Raw genomic sequence first — 19,337 nt, 5'->3', positions numbered from 1 at the left:
TAACTTATAAGTCAGTTAGGCCAGATAATACTAGGTTCATATAACATTGTAGACATTTTTACAATTTCATGATCATTTTATTAGTCAATAATAAATATAAAAGATTGAAAAATTATGACTGATGTGGATTAATTCCTTTTTCTATTTCCACACACAAAATATGTATAGAAATTGTAAGTAAAGCATAATGTAGATCCCAAATGTGGCCCTCAATTCATCTCTTTTATTCATTAATCTTGAATCCTTTAGAGAGAGGAGAGAGCTAGGCATTTTCAAGTGTTTCTAGAGAGAAGAAGAGAGGGAAAAAAAGTCCCTTTCATGGAGTGAATGACTCTAGTCCTTTATATATGGCTAATAATTGTATAGTGCACTGAACATATGTATATTATTGAGTTAATTCCATTTTTTTGTCCTAGATTTATTGGTGACAATCCACTTTTAGTCATTTTTTATTAGAACATTCACTTTTGGTTCTAGTATTATTGTGGCATTACTATTTTTGGCCCTTTATCAACAAATCAATTTAAATATCATTAAATACAAGTACATTTCAGTCTTTAATTATGAATGTTCTCAAAAAAATTAAACATAAAAGATATAGCGGTTCAACATATTTTATATAAAAAAGATTGAAATATCTTTGTATTTAACAATGATAGGGATAAAATCCCAATCTACGTATTCCGATCTACCGGTCTAAATGTGCGTACCGACCTAGATTCAGTTGTCGGTCTATTTTCATGCCTTTGTACCCCGCTCATTCTCCCGGTCTCGATAGACCGGTCAAGCTAGCATCCCGCTCTTGGCCGGTAACCTTTTCGGCTAAAGTCCCAGCCTATCCGAGACTCATGTTTGGCTTCCGTGCGATTGGGTCGTCGCACAGGCCGGTGCATGTTCAACACGCGTAACGCATGCCGCTGGTCCGGAACCCTTCCCGAGGCCACCTATAAAACACACATTTATTGCTAGCGCCATGACTTTTGGCTTTTTTTATCTTCTGAATAGTCAAAGAGACCGGGAACCTCTGATCCACTGTCACGTAGACTGGTTTCGTATAGGGTATTCTTACTTGTACCCTTTTGAGTATTAATACAGAGTATTCTATTCGTACATCCGTATATTACTTTATCAAACAATATTTCTACAATTTTGTTGCTGGAAGACTAAAATTGGTCATGTCACAATAATACTAGAACCAAATGAGGATGTTCTAAGAAAAAAGGATTTAAAGTAGATTGTCGCCTATAAATCTATTGACAAAAAAAGGAATTAACTCTATATTATTTATATGGCAGTATACCCGAGATATATTCCATATCAATGACAAATTTGTTATTTGTATATAAGTAATATAACTATATAAGTAGCAATTTACTTTCTATTAAATGGACCAAATACCACCCCCTTTATCTCTCTCAAACTATTCTATAATATCATGACTAATATATTTTATACAAGTTTTACTATATATAAATATATCCTTTCCATCATAAGAATTTGTTATAATTTACTTTGGGAAGAATTTGTTATATTCTCCTCATAAAACTCGATCACTTGATGTGACATTGTTGGTTTTTAAAATTTTTAATTCTTAGTGGGATTATATTGACTAATTCATAAACAACAATAAATATAAAAAATTGTATCCCCAAATCCGATCCCCACATTATAAGTTAATATGGGAAAGGAAAAAAATAACAATTTAGATATTTTATAATTTAATTAGCAAGTTCAATTTATTTATAATCCATTTTTAAAATATTAAGGGAAAATGGTCAAATAAGTCCTAAACTTTAAATGAAAAGTCAATCAGCCCCCTAACCTTTTAAAAAATACAATTACACCCTTTAACATGTTATATTGAGACAATGAAGTCTAAAAATCGATAAATGATCTACTATTACATGTCATTAAAGTTTACCAAAGAAGGCGACCAGTTGATCGCCCAGTCGCCTTTTGTCGGAAAAGGCGACTGATTGGCTGCCTTTTGTCGGAAAAGGTGACTAACTGGCCGCCTTTCCCAGTGGAATGACCAGTTGGTTGCCTTTCGCCGAAGAAGGCGACCAACTAGTCACCTTCTCTGACAGACAACGATTGGCGACGGTTCAGTCTTCGCCGCCTGTCGGAGATAGATAACATTGATGTTAGAACCCTAATGACCTGTAATAGCAAGTCATTTACTAGTTTTTGGACTTCATTGCCTCAATATAACATGTTAAAGAGTTTAATTGCACTTTTAAAAGTTTAGAGCGCTAATTGACTTTTCAGGTAGAGTACGTTTAGGAGCTTATTTGACCATTTTCCCAAATATTAATGAATAATGAATATAATGTTAACAAATAAGATATGTATACTTCAAAATTATACAAAATACTTACACTCTAATAGCATGTTTAGTTATCAGAATGAATTTAGGGCCGTTTGGTTCACGGAATGTTAGATTACCTTAGGAAATGTTAGATTACTCAGAATGTTAGATTCCTGTGTTTGGTAAAAATTAGGTTATATAATATAAACATGCATCTTTGGTTGAATTTTATTGTTTATGTTATAATGGTTTTTTTTTTAAATAATGTTATAATGGTTATTTTACCTTAATACTCTCATATTACAAATCACCTTGCAAACATGAACATGTGCCAAACTGCTACAATATAATGTTATTTCTTTCCCAATTTATGTTTTCCCATATCTAGTCCTCTTTCATAAAAATAAAATAAATAAAATAAAGTTCAAAAATCAAGCTTTCACCTTGATGTATGTTAAGGGCAAAGAATGTAAAATGGCAAGGGAATTTAACATTACCTAAGATGAGCAAGGGAATCACATTCCCTCAAAAACAAGGAAAAGTGTGATGTGGAGGCAATGTTTGATTCCAAGGGAATGTTATATAACTGCAACCAAACATAGGAATGTTAGATAACAAACCCAATATAACCCTAGTTATCCTATATAACCCGAACCAAACGCCCCCTTAGAGTAATAAAAATTCATTTTGTAGGAAATAGAATATGTAAAGAATAAAATAAAACAAAAAAAAAAAAGGAACGAAATGTGAAAAAATATATAAATATAAAAAATATAGAGGTATAAATGTTCTGAATAAAAATAATTTTTTGAATTAAAGTCGTTAATTAAAAAGAACAAAAGACGAAGAAGATAGCATACTATACAAGTGCAGTATAATATAATAACAACCCCCCCCCCNACCCCCATCCCCCACTCCCCCTCCTAATTCGACACCATGAAACATCAAGCATCTGCTCGTTTAGAACCCAGGTACATACTTCCCTCTCTTCCTATATATGGTAACATATGCATACAGTATTTGTGTCTATGTGTGGGGTATCTATTAGCTTTCTTTGGTCTTGCCTTGTTATGCATTTGAAACTCCAAGACCCATTTCCCAGTCCCACTTCTTTGGCCTCAATTCTTGCATATTTATATATGCATATTTGCAGTGCTCGTTAGATGTTTGTGTATATGTGCGTGTATAAATATGGTGCTGCTGTATTGGTCCCCTTTTTTTTTTTGCTTGTGAAACACGACTGAGTAATGGGGGGAGTGTCTGTGGAGTTTGATTTTGGTGGGATCGCATTGGGAATTTGCGGTGTAGCGATGACTTGTCAGGGACTTGTTAAAGATTTGTTCTTTATTTTAAATACATTGTCCCGGTTCTTGTTTGTTCGTGTGTTTTCTGTCTTGGTTTCTGTTCATGAGAGGTTAGTGATTCGCCTTTTGCATTGCTTTGCCAGGATTGATGTGAAGGTCTCTCCTTGGAGTTTGTGGTGTTATTTTCTAGTTTGGTGTTGGTATTTGCTGGAAAATGGATCTGGGGTTTGATAATTCTGTTACAGTTTCAAAGAATTGCCAAGCTGTTCACTTTATTGCATCCCAGTTTTCAATTTTAGGTAGGGGTGTTCATCTGGCTGTTTCAACTATGGACTACTTCTTTTGTTATTCTTTAACTTTTTTAGCTGAATGAAGTAGGAGCTCTCTATTACAATAAACAAGTAAGCCTGCTACAACAAATTACAAATACACATTACAACACTCCCAAACAACCGAGCAGTTTAGTTTAATAGTTAGTAATATATAACATGCTTATATTAGTTTTTGAAAGAAACTAAGCTATTAACATAAAATTTTATAATCTTTGGACAAATAACAAATATCTTATTGTAGATTTACAAAATATGTTTTAACGATATTTTTCAATCCTTTATCAGCACTTTTTTATATTTTAATTTTTTTTTTATATTTATATTTTTTAATTTATGGCTTGGTATAACGTTCATGAGTACCAAGCCCAACTAAATAATTAATAGTAACCTAAATGTTGAAAATTAAAAAATAACACAAGAAAATTTATTGAATTAAATAAGTCAAAAAATCATATATATATATGTGTGTGTGTGTGTGTGTGTATTCTATTGTATTTATGTATGTGTCACATGTGTGTGTATATGAGTGAATATGTATACTTGAATGCATATATAGCAGAGGATGTGGTTTTCTTTTGACTCTCTAAATTATTAAACCATAAACTGCTCTGTATCTTTTTTGTTTTTAAACATTAAAACCACTGAATACTTAAAAATAGAAAAACTTGCATTTTTTTAGTCTGTTGAATGTGGCTTGGATGGTTTTGGGCACCTATAATTTTGCATCTTTTTTGAGGTGGATGTAGGGATGATTATACAGTGGTTGGTATTTTGCACTGCATTTATTTTATCATCTATGGAGTATTTTATTTCTCTTTAGGAACTCACAAGTTCACTTGTATAATTTTCTGGTCAATTTTATCATTTTCATTTGTTGTTTTAGTTTTGTTCCTCTCCCCACCGCTGCTCCCTTATTATTAATTTGGATTTTATTTGTTTTGATTGTTTGATTTAAAAGAGCGAAGGAAAAAGAAAATCTTTTGCTTTTGGATAGATCTTGGCTATGAATAATTGCATCTTAATGACTTCCCTACCATTCATTTTCGTATATAACTATGCAATAAATAGATGAAGTCACGGCTTTTCTATATACAAAATTACTAAGAAAATGTGAAAAACAAACTATAAGCATGACATTTGAAGTGTCTTCAGTAAGAATTCTTTTATGGACTCCACTTCAGCATAATAGAGAATAAAAAGAGAAGAACCTTTCTTTGTCTATCAATCTTCAAGTATACAATATTTTTTATATTACCACCACTCTTTCTTTAGTCTAGCACTTCAAAACAGGAACAAGAATCATGCTATGCTGAATTCCCTATGCTTTTCTTAGCGTGGTTCAATATTATTGGTCTTTTTGTGATAAATGCTTTGTTTTGATACCATTTGCTTCTTACCATCTTGCCAATATTTAATATGTGTTTATGATTTTTTTTTTTTTCCATATACGAGTGAAAAAGGTTATATTTGCTCTCATTCACTTTCTCCTCACCTTAGTTACATATATGTTATAAACTAAGATTGGGCTAGGGTCACTCAATTAGGCTATAATGCACATGGGCCAAACCATACTAAAAGATTGAATCCAACCAATTAGCTAGTCTAACCCATGACTTTATAAATCCATATATTCTCTTTTATTTTTCCATGACTTTATAAATCCATATATTCTCTTTTATTTTTTCAATCTGGGACTCTTAACACTTCCCCTCAAGTGGACAACCGGGCCATTTTGAATCTAACCGGTTGACCACTTGAAATCGGACCGGACCCCCCCCCCCCCCCTGAAACGAAAGCTAATTGATTGGATTTATAACTCAATAAGAGAGAAACATATGGGTTTATAACTCAATGAGTTAGACTAGCTAATTGATTGTATTTAATCCTTTAGTGTGGTTTGGCCATGTGCATTACAACCCAGTTGAGTGAGCTTGACCCAATCTTAGATTCTAACTTGGTATTAGAGCTTGTTCAGTTCACTTTTTGTTCACCCGGTTGTTTACCCGTGGTATTGGTGGCGCCCAAGCTTCTTTTTGAGGGGGAAGGTCCAATCCCAAGCTTGTTCGGTCCACTTTGAGTTCACCCGGTTGTCAATGATATTGGTGGTGTTAAAAGCTTTCGTTTCAATGGAAGGGTCCAATCCAATGCACTCTAGGACACATTGTCAAAAAGAGAGTTTTTCCTTTGTCAAGAGTGGTAAAGGTGAAGGTTGAAGTAGTGGAGGGCTTCCTTTGGGCTATCATGTTGAAAGGAGCAAATAGGGTATTGGCTCACTAGTCGATGATAGCATGTGGTGCCAACTTTACAAAGTAGGTCATCAAAGGGAGAGGAACACTCAGGTAGTGTCTACAGGCAATCACCAAAATGAGAGATTGACATGAAAATCCATAGGATGACCCAATTTCTTAGGCAATATGTGGGGCAATGCGAGGAACTCCAATGGCAATACTCCCATCATGAGGTTACGACGAGGTTCCAAACATAGTAGTGGCTATTAGTTTTTCCAAACGGCTAACAGAGAATTGTCGAAATGTTAAGGCAGATGTGACTCACAGGAAAATACCGAAGGCTTCTTACTGGAAAATTTGAAAATAGATTAAGCTTTAGGGATTTGATACCATGTTTAAATTGAATAATTGAAGATTTGGCAGGCACTTGAGTGAGGTGGAAACTAATATATGAAAGCTAGAAAAAATGGAATATATTGATTATAGGAAAATTTTCAAATGTTTTTATTTTATTTTATTTATTTATACTATAATGCCTCTTTCTAAACAAAGAAAGAATGTAATAATACAGTAAATCTTTAATATATACATTCTGGTACTAACGCCACGCTTATATAGGTACACAATGGGGTAAGCCTAGGACCCTAGGTCTATGATGGGGTTACAATAGGGTTTACTATATTTTGACATAAATACATATTCTTGCGGTTTTGGTCTGTCTGTATATTTTCTACCTGAGTTCCAGTTTAAGAATGAAATTTTTTTGTTTGGACTAATATGAACTCATGAAGGTTTCCTCTGAAATTTGTGGTGTTATTCTAGTTTGAGTTCAGCAGCTCTGCCATGGACTCTATGCATATCACTTTCATCTTAATTACTTAGGAAGCTTTCCATTTGGGGTTAAGATGAGGCCAAGGAAATCTAGTCAGGCTGGGGAGGTGGGGAGTGGGGTGGGGGGTGGGGGTGGGGGATGAGGGTATAACATTTGTTTGAGTAATCTAGGCAATAGCTTCAAGACTGACAACACTCTTTCGGAGGCTTGGTTGAAGGTCCAACCATGTAACTTAACTTATAAAGCATGAAAAGAGCTCTAATTTAGACTGTAGCTGTTGATCAAAATAAAACACTAACTTGGTTGGACTTCTAGCAGCGCAATATAATTGATTGAAAATCTGACTCTCTAAAAATGTTGCAAAACCAATTTAAGAAATAATCGGTTGGAGTGACTCGGGTTGAGTTCCTAGTGAGATACTTTGATCAAGCACTAGGTTACGAAGTAGTCTATTAGAAATTAGACTTGAGGGATAGACAGTTGGAGGTCTAACTAACCCTTTAGTTGTGCCCAACACTTTGGCCTATGGATGGACTTATGGACCAAGTATTCTAACCTTCTAGCTGAGGAAAGAATAAGAGACACAATCTGAGGTTCAGCAAAACTTTAGCCATGCTCATCATTTGAATGTGTTTGAGTATTAGACTATTAGAGTATGACTATCTATCCTATTCTTTAGAATTCTAGTTATGTTATAGTTATTATAGTTTGAACTTTGAATATTATTCAATGTTATTTAATCTCTATATAAATGGTTTGTTTGTTTTTTTTTTTTTCCTCAATCATGACATATTTTAGGGAATATTACACTTATGGTTCCTCATTTATGAGGGTATAGTTGCCTTAGCCCCTCAGTTGTTGGTGCCTTCAATCTTAGTCCTTGGTTGACACCAAAGTGACACATTTGACCCCCAAGTGATGGAATCATTAAAAACCAACATTAGAAGCAAGAAACCCTAATTTCTCAGGGTTATTATTGTAATTTCACACTGGTCTACTACTTTAATACCATTTTCCCAACTGGTAAAGCAAATCTGGTAACTCCCTGCTTCCATTACCACTGGTCAACCCTGACACTATGATCTGGATTGCAATGATTGCTGGATCTGCTTAACAGGGTGATGCTTTTGAGGCCCTAAGACTTTTTAGAATGATGATGGCAAGTGTAAGGCAACTGCTATTGCATTTACTGCTGTTTTTACTTGTAGTCATTCTGGTCTAATCAAAGTGGCTGAAGAGTACTTGGAAATGATGAGCAGTGAATATGGTGACATGGTGTAGAGCCAATTATTGACCATTATGACTGCATGGTAGATGTTTGTTCACAAGCTGGGTTTGTTAGGTGAAGCACTTGATTTGATTGAAACAATACCATTTGAACCTAATGCAACAAGCTGGAAAAGTCTATTGTGTAGGTGCTCAATTCGCCATAGTTTCGAGTTTGCTAAAATTTCAGTTCAGAAGCTCCCACTAATATACCTGAATGACACTGCGGCTTATATTTGAATGTTCAACTTAGATACTTCATTTGGAAATAGGCGGTTGGTTGCAGCTGGATTAGTGGAGTACTAACTTAGACACTGCGGCTGCTAACATTCAAAGGATGATGGCTGGAAGAAATTTGAAGGAGGTTGGTTGCAGCTGGATTAGTGGAGTACTTTCTAGGGTAAAATTCACTGGTTTATAGTTGGTGGCAGCATCATCCCTAAATGGAAGAAATATACCACAAGTTAAAGGAGTTTGCATTTCATGGTAGGAGTAACGAGAACAAATTCTAAGGAGGATGATATTGGATCATAAATACTTTACCAAAGAGAAAGGAACAACTTCTTGTCCACAGTGAAAGATTAGCCATTGCATTCTGTTTGATATCAACACAAAACAATAGTTGTGCTGCAGTATTCAAGAATCTCCAAGCTTGCAACACATATCACTAGTTAGAAGGCATCCGGTTCTTGTCAGGGACTCCACTAGATTCCATCACGTCATAGGCGGGAATGTTCATGTAGCAATTATTGGTGAAATCATTCATAAACCATACTGTGTGAACAAATTAGTTTCATTCTTGCATGTAGGTTAAGCGTCAATTGAAATTTGGTAGATGGTAGATTGGTGTGAAATTACAATAATAACTTTGAGAAATTAGGGTTTCTTGATTTTAACATTGGTATTAATAATTTTGTCACTAGGCGATCAAATGTGCCACTTTGGTGCTAACCTAAGGATCAATAGTCGAGATGCCAACAATTGAGAGATTGAGTTGACTATACCTCTATAATTGAGGGACCAAAAGTGTCATTTTCCTTGTATTCTGGTATCAAGAACAAGTTTGACTTTGGGTTAGATCAACATACTTCTTCCTTGACGGTGATTGCAATGAGCTGTTTGCCAAACATATCTTTTCTTTCTATCCTTTTATTGATGTTATTTTTCTTAATTTCTTATTCAATAGTTCCATTGATGGTAATAACTAATGTATCTCAATGTTTGTTGTTTTCAATATCAAACTCTTCCTCTTTATTTCATGAGTGAGCTTATGTTGTCATGCTTTTTTTTTTAATAGATCATTGAGGAATTTGTAGACTCTTTCATTTTTTCTTGAAGCCTTTAACATTCTTATTTTACCCTTTTCAATTGATTTTTTTTCTAGGGTTGAATTTTCTTATTCATTGGTTTGAGTAATATCACTCTTTTCTGTTCTCATAGGATGAGAATAATGGCATGTCTAAGGTAAACAAATTGGAATTATGAAGCCAAACTATCTGGCAATCTTTCATTTATTTGTTACACTTGGATCAAGCAATTTATGAAAATGATTCATTTACAATCTTTTATATGCATTACATGCTTGGATTAAGTGGGGTATTAGAGTATTAGATTAGGATTGTATGATCCATGTTGTTAGAGTTCTAATTAGTTTATTGTTATTATAGTTTGAATCATTTAGTGCCATGTAATCCCTATATTAAGGGCATTTTTGAGCCATTGTTATATACATGAAATTTCTATTAATAATATATATCCTTTCAAAATATAACATTGAGCACTTACGAAAAATTTTGCAACTTGAAAATCAAAAGGATAAGGAGGTTCAGTCAAGGCTCCTATTGAATTGCTTGACTGGGTTGGTTTTAATACTACGTTGGCAATTTTAGATGCAAAAAAATATTTTGGCATTTTAGCAAAACACATAATGAATTAATCATTGAGGTTTATCACAAGGAATAAAAAATCAATCTTCAAAAATTAATACTTAGCCTATAAAACAACACTTGAGTGTTCAATATTCATTGAAATTGATCATCCTTTTGAAACCAAAGATTTGTTCAAGCAGATTGTTTAATCTATCGCACTTAAGCAACCATTAACCGTGTTATTTGTTAATTTCAGAACTAGACTATTATGCATAATTGTGGTGCCTTTTTATGCACTTTAACTGCTTTTGTTTTTGTTTTTTTTTTTCATTACATCAACACTTTGGAAATTGTGATGCATTTGTTTTTTTTTTTTTGGTAGTTACTTGGTATTCTTATGTTGATTGTATAATTTATGTGACTGGAGAGAAACTTTTTCTTTTAAACAGATTTTGAGATGAAATTAAATGGATGACAAATTGACAGCTCTTTGGAGATACTGTATTAATAGGCGAACATGAAAAGCATTCTCACTTAGTGCTGGTTTTTTACGTATCTTCGTGAGAACTCTTTAATGGACTCCGTTAAAGTTTAATAAAGAACACAAAGATCTGACTGATCCTAACTTAAGGTATGAACTATATCTTGTCATTTACTTTCTTGTATTACAATCAATAGATTCAATACTGTTCAATGCTACAACAGGTTGTGTTGTATTGAACTGCTTTTGCTAACATAGATATGGTTCAGTTTTTCACCCTTTGCCGTTTTAAAATTAGGTCTCTCAAGTTTACCTCTTCAATTTTCCTTGTAACTCTTCTGTAAAATCATAATCTCAAATTTTCAACTGATATCTACTGAGACTGGTTCTAGTCAATTTGTATGATAAATATGGAGAATTGGAGATTAGGCCTTGGTTTCCTACACATTTCTTTGTTATTATATGATCTACATCTTGTGCTCATCTCAAGCTTTGCTGACTTACACTCTTGTGAATCTTAGTTATTTGTACTAATTGGAGATATGGCCCACTTTTCTAGATAAATTGAAGATTCTATTTGGCAAGCCTAGTTGATAGTTGAAAAGCTATAAGTTAGAAGTTGAAAGTTGAGAGTTGTTAAGCTAGTTGATTGTGGTTAAAAGTGTTTGGTAAAATTAACTATTGACTAAATTGGTAAATGTATAAAGATAAACATACATTTTTATAAAATTTATATATATTCAAATTTAAATAGGTATTATTGTTGTTGTTGTTGTTATTATTATTATTGATAAAAGTTAACGCATACCCTCAATGCATCTAACATCATATTATTTAGAACGTGAGAGAACATAAAAATTATACAAAAGAAAGAAACAGAGATGAAAAAAAAAAGACGTGAAATATTTTAAAATATGTAAAAAGATGAAGCAAATTAAACAATTTATGTTAAAAATATATTACCCATTATTGTTGGGGGTAGGATTAAGGTAAATATAGAGAATGAGAAAATAGGTGAAGAGGCTAGAGTTTTAATTGAGAGGGATAAAGAGTGTAATTTTTTTTAAAAATATAAAAATGAAAAAAAGCTAGGAGTTAGCCTTTCAAAATAAGCTTTTATTTTAAGTTACTCTTCCTTCACCAAACAGAGCTTATAACTTATTTGTAGGTTAAAATAAGCCACAAGCTGTGCCAAACAGACACAATTGGAAAAATAGAAAACATGTTTACTTGCATAGTTTTGCATTTAGAATTGGGATACAATATTTAAACAAAAATTTCTTGTTTTCCAAATACAAAAACATACATAATTTCATCTATAATTTATTATTTATACAAACTTCTACTTCACCCACATATCCACCCCTACCACCCCCCTATCCGCTCCTATCGCCTAGTACCTATCTACTTCACCACCACCTATATACCCCACCCTTTTTAGCTTACATATCTACCCACTACTTTGACTATATTTATAACCTTTTTCTCTTATTTTGCCGACCATTATCTATTTTCTATATTTCCTATCTACTTATGCTAACATAACTTATTTATATTTAGGGTTAGACATTATTCATATTATCTGAATCAAAACTCAAAATCTGAACCAATTTTAGATTTTTGGTGAACTTGATAGTTTATTGGTTCATATATTTTTAGTTATATTATATTGGGATATAAATTTAATCAGGATATTGGATGTTAAAATTTCACACATACTAGATTTGAAAGCAAAAAGTGTGTAATATATATATATATATAATCAAATGAGACCACTTCTTCCCGTGAGTCCCGTGAGATCCTTCATAAATGCACACAAGCTACTACAAGCTACCCTGTGTGAATTCATATAGTAGCTTGTGTGCATTTACGAAGGGTCTCACGGGATTCATGGGAATAGGGGGATATACTTGAATATTAGGATATATATATATATATATATATATTTCACTTAACTAAACATATCCAATAATATTTTGAATATTTGATCTAAAAAATTCACTCAAAATATTAGTGTTATTGTAACTCTTTAAAGTATTTAACAATAGTATATTGAATTTGTGAATTGTGATTATAATTCCCAAAAATTGAGTTTGGATTTGCAAAACTGGAGAAATGAAGTAAATGGGCTCTTAGTCTCTTCCTCTTTGAATTAAACACCATGAAATGCTTGTTTTAGAACCTAGGTACAAACTTCCGACCTGGTCCTTGGTCCCATACTCTTCCCCACCCCTCTCACTTTTTCACTTTCTCCCTTCCTCTCTTCCTTTATTCACGTGTTGTGGCATTGATAATGTATCATGTAACACTTGCTTATATATGTCGTCTATCTTATTTGGTGTGTGCGCGCCTAAATAAGTAAATAATTAAACATATATATTTATTTATGCATATGTATATTTCTTTCTTTCTTTATTTATGCATCCTTTTTACAGACTTTGCGTACAAAACAACAAACCGTTCCCTCAGTCCCAACGTCCTTCACATGCCTTGCGTTCCCATTTCCTTCCAAAGGACTATTTGTTTACGTGTACGTATATAATTCTTGTGAGTATATATGTATGTATGCCATCATTGTATAGTTGTACACTTGTACTCACTCTTATTCTTGTGAAAAATGACTTGGGTAGTGAGAATCTTGAAGTAATTGTAGAGCTTGATTGTGATGGTGTCGCCTGTGGAATTTTTCATTAGGTAATGGCTTGTTCAAAGCTTCTTAAGAGTCCACCTTTTACACACAATTTTTTTCCATTTGCGTTTCCTTATTCAGTTTGTAGTGTTATTTCTCATTCTTTCTTGAGAGTTTATCAATTGGGGTAAATTAACTTTCTTTTTTGAGAGGAGGGGGTGGGATGAATTTGAAGCGGTTGGTTTTTGCAGTGCATTTATTTGCATCATATTTATTTTTCTTTAGGAAATTCAAGTTCATTTGTCTATTTTCTGGTCAATGCTCTTTAGTTTTGTTCTTTTTTATCCAGACTCAATTGGCTTCAAGTTTTGCATTTCAATTCTTTTCTTGTCAAAGGTCTAAAAATAATAAGTGTTTTTTTTTTCCCAGTGTTTTCCACCTTTTCATTAATTTTGCATTTTATTTGTATTTATTGTATAGTTCATGAGTAAAGAAAATATCTGTTCCTTTTTTGGGATAAAATTAATGGCTCCTTAATGACTTTCTATCACTGTTTTTTTTTTTTTTTTTTTTTTTTTTTTTTTAAATTTTTATTTTTAATATGGATATTAAGCTTTCTTTCAAAAAAAAATATGGATATTAAGCAATAAATATTTGAAGATGTGACAAAATTTTCAGATACAACAATTATCAGAGAACATGAAAACCATTCTGAAGAAGCGGCGGTACATACGTTTCTTCAGCAAGAACAAAACAATCCAGTTGTTTTGTGTATATTTCTTGTATTACTGTCCAACTGTTTCAAGGCAATAAGAAGAATCATGTTTTAGTTGCTCAATCTGTTGTATTTTACCGTTTACTATTTATGGTGTCCATAATTTTCCATTTCAACCTTTTTTGTAATATTTTCTTTGATTTGATCATATTTGCAAACATTCCGATTGCTTAAATTCTTTTATTGCTTTGTATGCTAAGCATTGGACTCTGCCTTGCTTTATGACGATTTTTGTCTGTGTTTGTGTGTACAGAAGCTTTGCTGGCTTTCACTCTTGAATGGATTCTATTCAAACGAATTCAAATACAGATTGCACTGAGCACATGGCCACTGGAAAGTCACTCCTATCAGACTCCTCTGATGCTTGTGGTGTATTTGGGGAGCCACATATCCGCCCTCGAGTTGGGGAAGAATATCAGGTTGAAATTCCACCATATACAGAAAATAAGGCTGATGGAACTGACTCTTGGGATTTATTTGTTGGGTTACACATACCTTTAAGGTGGGCGAATGAAGGAGGAGACACGACTAAAAAGCTGGATGATAGTTCACAAATTGCCTCCAGTAGCAGGGGACCTGAGTCATCATCAGATATTATTGTGGAGGATGGAAAATTAAGAAATGCATCAATTGAGGAGGAACAACCAAAAGGGGGATGCCCAGAGTCCTGTTTAGTTCCAGATGATGTTCTTGATCCGTGGACCGATATTGAAAGGAAAACTTTCCTCCTTGCTCTCTATATATTTGAGAAGAACTTTGATCATGTGCAGAGTTTTGTTCAAACTAAAAAGACCGGTGACGTACTGGCATATTATTATGGGGAATTTTATAAATCTGATGAGTACAATAGATGGTCAGATGGTCAAAAAGTTAGAAACAGGAAATGTGTGTATGGGCAAAAGATTTTTGTTGGATCGAGGCTACAGGAACTGTTGTCTCGCTTATTTCCAAAAGTGTCAGCAGAATGCCAAAGTGAACTTTTAGAGGTATTTTTTCATACTAAAGTTTGTTATGAAGGAAAATTGGCTTTCATTTTTGTACATTCTATGTCTCCATGGTCATTGATGTTTATGTGCTTGTGTTGTACCATTGCCATCACTATATTCTTTTTTCATCTCATCTCTATTTTAGAATGATTTTGAAGTGTGAATAATTCATTTCTACTTCTAAACATGCCAGCAGAATACCAAATCCATCAATGGGAACCTTTTAGCCAATTATGTGCTGGTGTGGCATCAATTCTGTCTAAACATTCTCTCATTATTATGCTAAAAGTGTGTAGAATTCATTTCTTCTTGGGGTAACAGCATGTTGATCTCACAAATTCCTGTCTGTAAGCCTTTGTCAATTGCTGCTTTAACATATATCTGCACTTCATATCTTTTGGAGCAACCAAATGACTCCTGTTGAGTTTTCATCATTTTGTAGTATACCTGCATTAGGAGATTTAACTTATAATCTGTACTTTTCTTTTAAACTTATTATATTTGGCACTTAAGGTTTGGAATGGCTTTGTACAAGTTTCTGTTATAAAATATGCAATGCTTTATAGATTCCAAGTAGTTTTCACTTTCTAATGTCTATAATCATTTAAATACAATCTCAAGCTGGATTGAGAACTGATCTGCTTATTCTTTCTTCTGGATTTCTAGTGCACTGTATTTTTTAAAAAATCTTCAAGCAATCCAGATCTTAAAGTCATCATAAACTGTATATTGAGGTGCAAGAATTTAACATTTTGTCACTAATTACCCAAAAACAGATTTTGTTGAATGAATCAATGAATGCTTTTAGTAGGATCAATTTTAAATGTTGGAAATATTGTTTGCTTCAAAAGTCAAGCTCCTTGGAACATTTTTATTTTGGTGCAAGCTCTTGGCAGTTCTTTAATATCTCATGTCTTGTATGCATGCTATTCTTATTTTGTAAAACTTGCATCCGTCTTGTATGACTATTATTATGCCACTGTGCTTGTCTTCCTATCTTTTGAAAGCTGCTTCTGATATCTTGTAATTTTACAGATCTCCAGGACATTTGGAGAGGGAAAAATACTTTTGAAGAATTATGTCTTGACATTGAAGCGTTTGGTTGGGATTGATGCTCTCATAGAAGCAGTTGGAATAGGCGAAGCAAAAGATCTCACAAATTTGGCCTTCGAACCCACAAGGTCCAATAATGTATTAACCATGCGCGGAGAGATACCTACTGGCAAAGCCTGCTCCTCTCTCACACCCAATGAAATTATCAAGTATCTGACTGGAGGCTATCGGCTGAGCAAAGCACGGTCCAATGATTTGTTTTGGGAAGCTGTCTGGCCGCTATTATTGGCAAGAGGTTGGCACTCGGAGCAACCTAAAAATATGCCCTACGGTGCTGGTAGTTCCAAGCAGAGTTTGGTTTTTCTCATGCCTGGCATTAAGAAGTTTTCTCGGAAGCTTGTCAAGGGAAACCACTATTTCGACTCTGTTACAGATGTTCTTGGTAAAGTTGCTTCTGAACCTAGCTTGCTTGTCCTTGATACAGAAAACCATCTAGGTAACAAGAATCAAGAAGAAAACGAAGGGCATCATGGAGTGAAGGTGGAAAGTGATGATCTGCCTCCAGTGAGATGCCACTCTTATCTTCAACCGAGAACTCCTAATGAACGTACTGATGACATCAAATTTACGGTTGTTGATACCAGCCTATGTGATGGTAAACCCTACAAAGTAAGAGATTTGAAAAGCTTGTCATTGGGGACTTCAAGAAAATTGCCCGCTCAAACTCGTTCTGAAGATAGTGGCAAGGACAGTCAGAAGGTGTCAACTGAGATACCTGACTCTGTTGATACCATGCTGATTGATCAAGCTGTGCTGATTTCTGCCGATTCAAATACAAGCTTACCTAATGGGGAAACATCTTCTGACCGGAAAGATCTTGAAGTTGGTGCTACGAACAGGAAGATGGCTACTGTTAGAAATGAAGAGGTCCATGCCAGCTGTCCTGAAAGCATTCCTGTGAGCAATGCTATGGATACTGTAGATCTTTGTGAAGACATGAAGTCAAAAAAAGTGGTGAAACCCCGCATCAGTCAGAAACCAAGGGAAGAAGATGATGTAGTTCCCATCACCAAAAAGCGTCGAAGACTAACTGCTTGTAGTCGCACAGAGACAAACAATATAAGTTGTGTTTCCAGAGTGGAATTGGCGATGCCCAGTTGCTGTTCAAGTGTGATTAATATGCCTGCAAGCAATGCTTTGCAGATGGGCTCCTTTCAGGATAAGATGTCATCCACCAGTTCATCAAAAAGCAGTCCTTCTGTGAGCACTGAATGTATCCCTGTTAATAATTCGTGTGCTGCAGAAGTTTCTCCTGTGGAACCCCCTCAACCAAGGATATTGATTGACCTTAATATGCTTCCAGACTCACCAGATTCTGAGAATGGGCTGTCTTTAACAGAAACGACTGAAGAACAAACTGATGGCGTAAAGAAGCCTGAAAGTGACAGTGAATTGCAGGTGGTGACAGGTATGGATAGTTCTGATCAACAACAGCCACTGGATACTTCTGATCAACAACAGCCACTGGATAGTTCTGTTCAACAACAGCCACTGGATACTTCTGTTCAACAACAGCCACTGGATAGTTCTGGCCAACACCAGCCACCTAGCACGAGCTCAAGGAGACATAGCACAAGAAACCGTCCTCCAACTATGAGAGCTTTGGAAGCTTTGGCCAATGGGTTCTTGACTGTAAACAGGAGACAAAAGAATAGAGAAGCTGGCCCCCGACAAAACTTGGGGTCAAAGAGTTCACAACAAGCCCATGGCAGAACAAAGGCTGCTGAGTTTGGCAATAACTCTGAAGTGTCCAAGCTGGGAGAAGGAGCAAACAATGCTTGCAATAGAGCAGAGAACAATGCGTTCAGCAAATTCCAACCTCCACCAGACAGAAGTGGAGGAACTACCTCAGGCCCCTGAACTTCTGAAACATGTTCCCAACTTCAGTGATTAAAATTGGTTGTGGCATGATGGTTGCTATACATACTGTAAGTGCTCTCAGCCTCTGATTCATCACTCATTTCTTTGTTTAATCTGCTATTATCGGGGAGAGAATGTGGTATGAATACTTTGACCATTTGCAGATAGTTTGCACAAATTTTCAGACTGGGAGATTGAGACATGACCTTTCTTGGGGTGATGCATTTCGATACAGGTATGAAATTCTTGGCATGTTGCTCCTCTAATAAGGTGAATACAAATGAGTGAGCCATGCTGTTGCTGTATAATTTGTGTTATTATCATGCTACTGGAAGTGCGCCTCAGGGATTTTTGTCTAGTTCTCAACAGCCTTGTTGTGCGAGTCTCCCCTGCTCTTCGCTTTTCTGGTGCACCCTCGTTGACAATGCCGTGCAGCTCAAGTGCAACAACTGATTCAATCCTGAAGTTGGTTGAATGTAAATATTATAATGCTTTTAAATTTCATCCATAGTTGGTTGGTTGGTTTGTTTGTTTGTTTGTATTTTCATGACAATGCAGAAACCTTTTCATTTTACAGCAATTCAAATATAGTTTTCTGATATCCCATCTCTCCCTTCTCTCTCTCTCTCTCTCTCTCTCTCTCTCTCTCTCTCTCTCTCAATGGTTTTTGTTGTTGTTAATCCTTGTTGAAGAGATAGTGATGTGATGAAATTAATTAGTCACATGGAGAGTTACATCAGATGAGCATTGTTTGCATATTAGTTTGTGTAGTAGGTAAAGGAATATTTGGATGAGAGTGGAGCAGCAATTGGTATTTTAAGTATTCAAGTGATTTTGTTCTGATAGACCACGGAGAATTTTGAGTAGGTCCTAACTATATGAGGCATTTTTAAGCTCGTACATCTCTTAAGAAAAGGGGAAAAGCTGTACATTTACTGCACGTTGAGCGCACTAGCGTGCCCAGAGGGTGCACGTAAATCCCTTTTTAAATATTTTTTTTTTGACAATCATGTGTTTTTTCCCTTCTATCTCATCATTTCTTTTGTAGTCACACCTGCAAAAACTCTTTAAAACTATGTCTATTGGAGATGCTCACATCTTTCCAAAAGCATTTGTAGTCTAATATTTTTCCAAGCCAATAAAAGTACACCTTTGTAAAATCTTGTTTTAAAATGTACTTCTAAACAAAATTTTTAGTGCATTCTCAATGTTTTTTTTTTTGGCTGATTCAAAAAATGTCATCGAAGTTTTTATTAATGGGAGAGCTAATGTGTACAAAATTTTAAGAATTCAGTTCTATTGCAAGAATTGCTTTTTTTTTTTTTTTAGATTAAAAAAAAAAAAAAAAAAAAAAA

At 34.5% G+C, this 19,337-nt stretch overlaps 1 protein-coding gene across 8 annotated transcripts; it reads left to right on the top strand.

Annotated features, from left to right (window-relative positions):
- The first annotated feature begins 3,208 nt into the window (after positions 1–3,208).
- LOC116017012 lies at positions 3,209–18,583 on the top strand. 8 transcript variants are annotated; one of them, XM_031257516.1, is made up of 9 exons: positions 3,209–3,279; positions 3,756–3,911; positions 10,588–10,769; positions 13,055–13,149; positions 13,250–13,313; positions 14,277–15,009; positions 16,045–18,050; positions 18,151–18,217; positions 18,352–18,583. In XM_031257516.1, the coding sequence occupies exons 6-7, from the start codon at positions 14,302–14,304 to the stop codon at positions 17,980–17,982; spliced, it is 2,646 nt and encodes an 881-aa protein (XP_031113376.1). In that variant the 5' UTR covers positions 3,209–3,279; positions 3,756–3,911; positions 10,588–10,769; positions 13,055–13,149; positions 13,250–13,313; positions 14,277–14,301; the 3' UTR covers positions 17,983–18,050; positions 18,151–18,217; positions 18,352–18,583. The 8 variants fall into 8 exon arrangements, with proteins under 8 accessions (XP_031113376.1, XP_031113375.1, XP_031113374.1 ...); XM_031257515.1 differs by having other exon boundaries at positions 18,147–18,217; XM_031257514.1 differs by having other exon boundaries at positions 18,151–18,583.
- The last annotated feature ends 754 nt before the right edge of the window (positions 18,584–19,337 follow it).

The sequence above is a fragment of the Ipomoea triloba genome, chromosome 4 (genome assembly GCF_003576645.1).
Source record: "Ipomoea triloba cultivar NCNSP0323 chromosome 4, ASM357664v1".
NCBI classification, from domain to species: domain Eukaryota; kingdom Viridiplantae; phylum Streptophyta; class Magnoliopsida; order Solanales; family Convolvulaceae; genus Ipomoea; species Ipomoea triloba.
The sequence above is the reverse complement of the archived record's forward strand: the minus strand, read 5'-3'. Positions and strand labels throughout refer to the sequence as shown.

What these genes read in the sequence shown, in the direction of transcription:
- LOC116017012 (XM_031257511.1), top strand. Translation starts at nt 14,302, where the DNA reads ATGGATTCTATTCAAACGAATTCAAATACAGATTGCACTGAGCACATG. An exon ending in GCCAAAGTGAACTTTTAGAG is followed by an intron (nt 15,010 to 16,044) that starts GTATTTTTTCAT and finishes GTAATTTTACAG; the next exon opens with ATCTCCAGGACATTTGGAGA.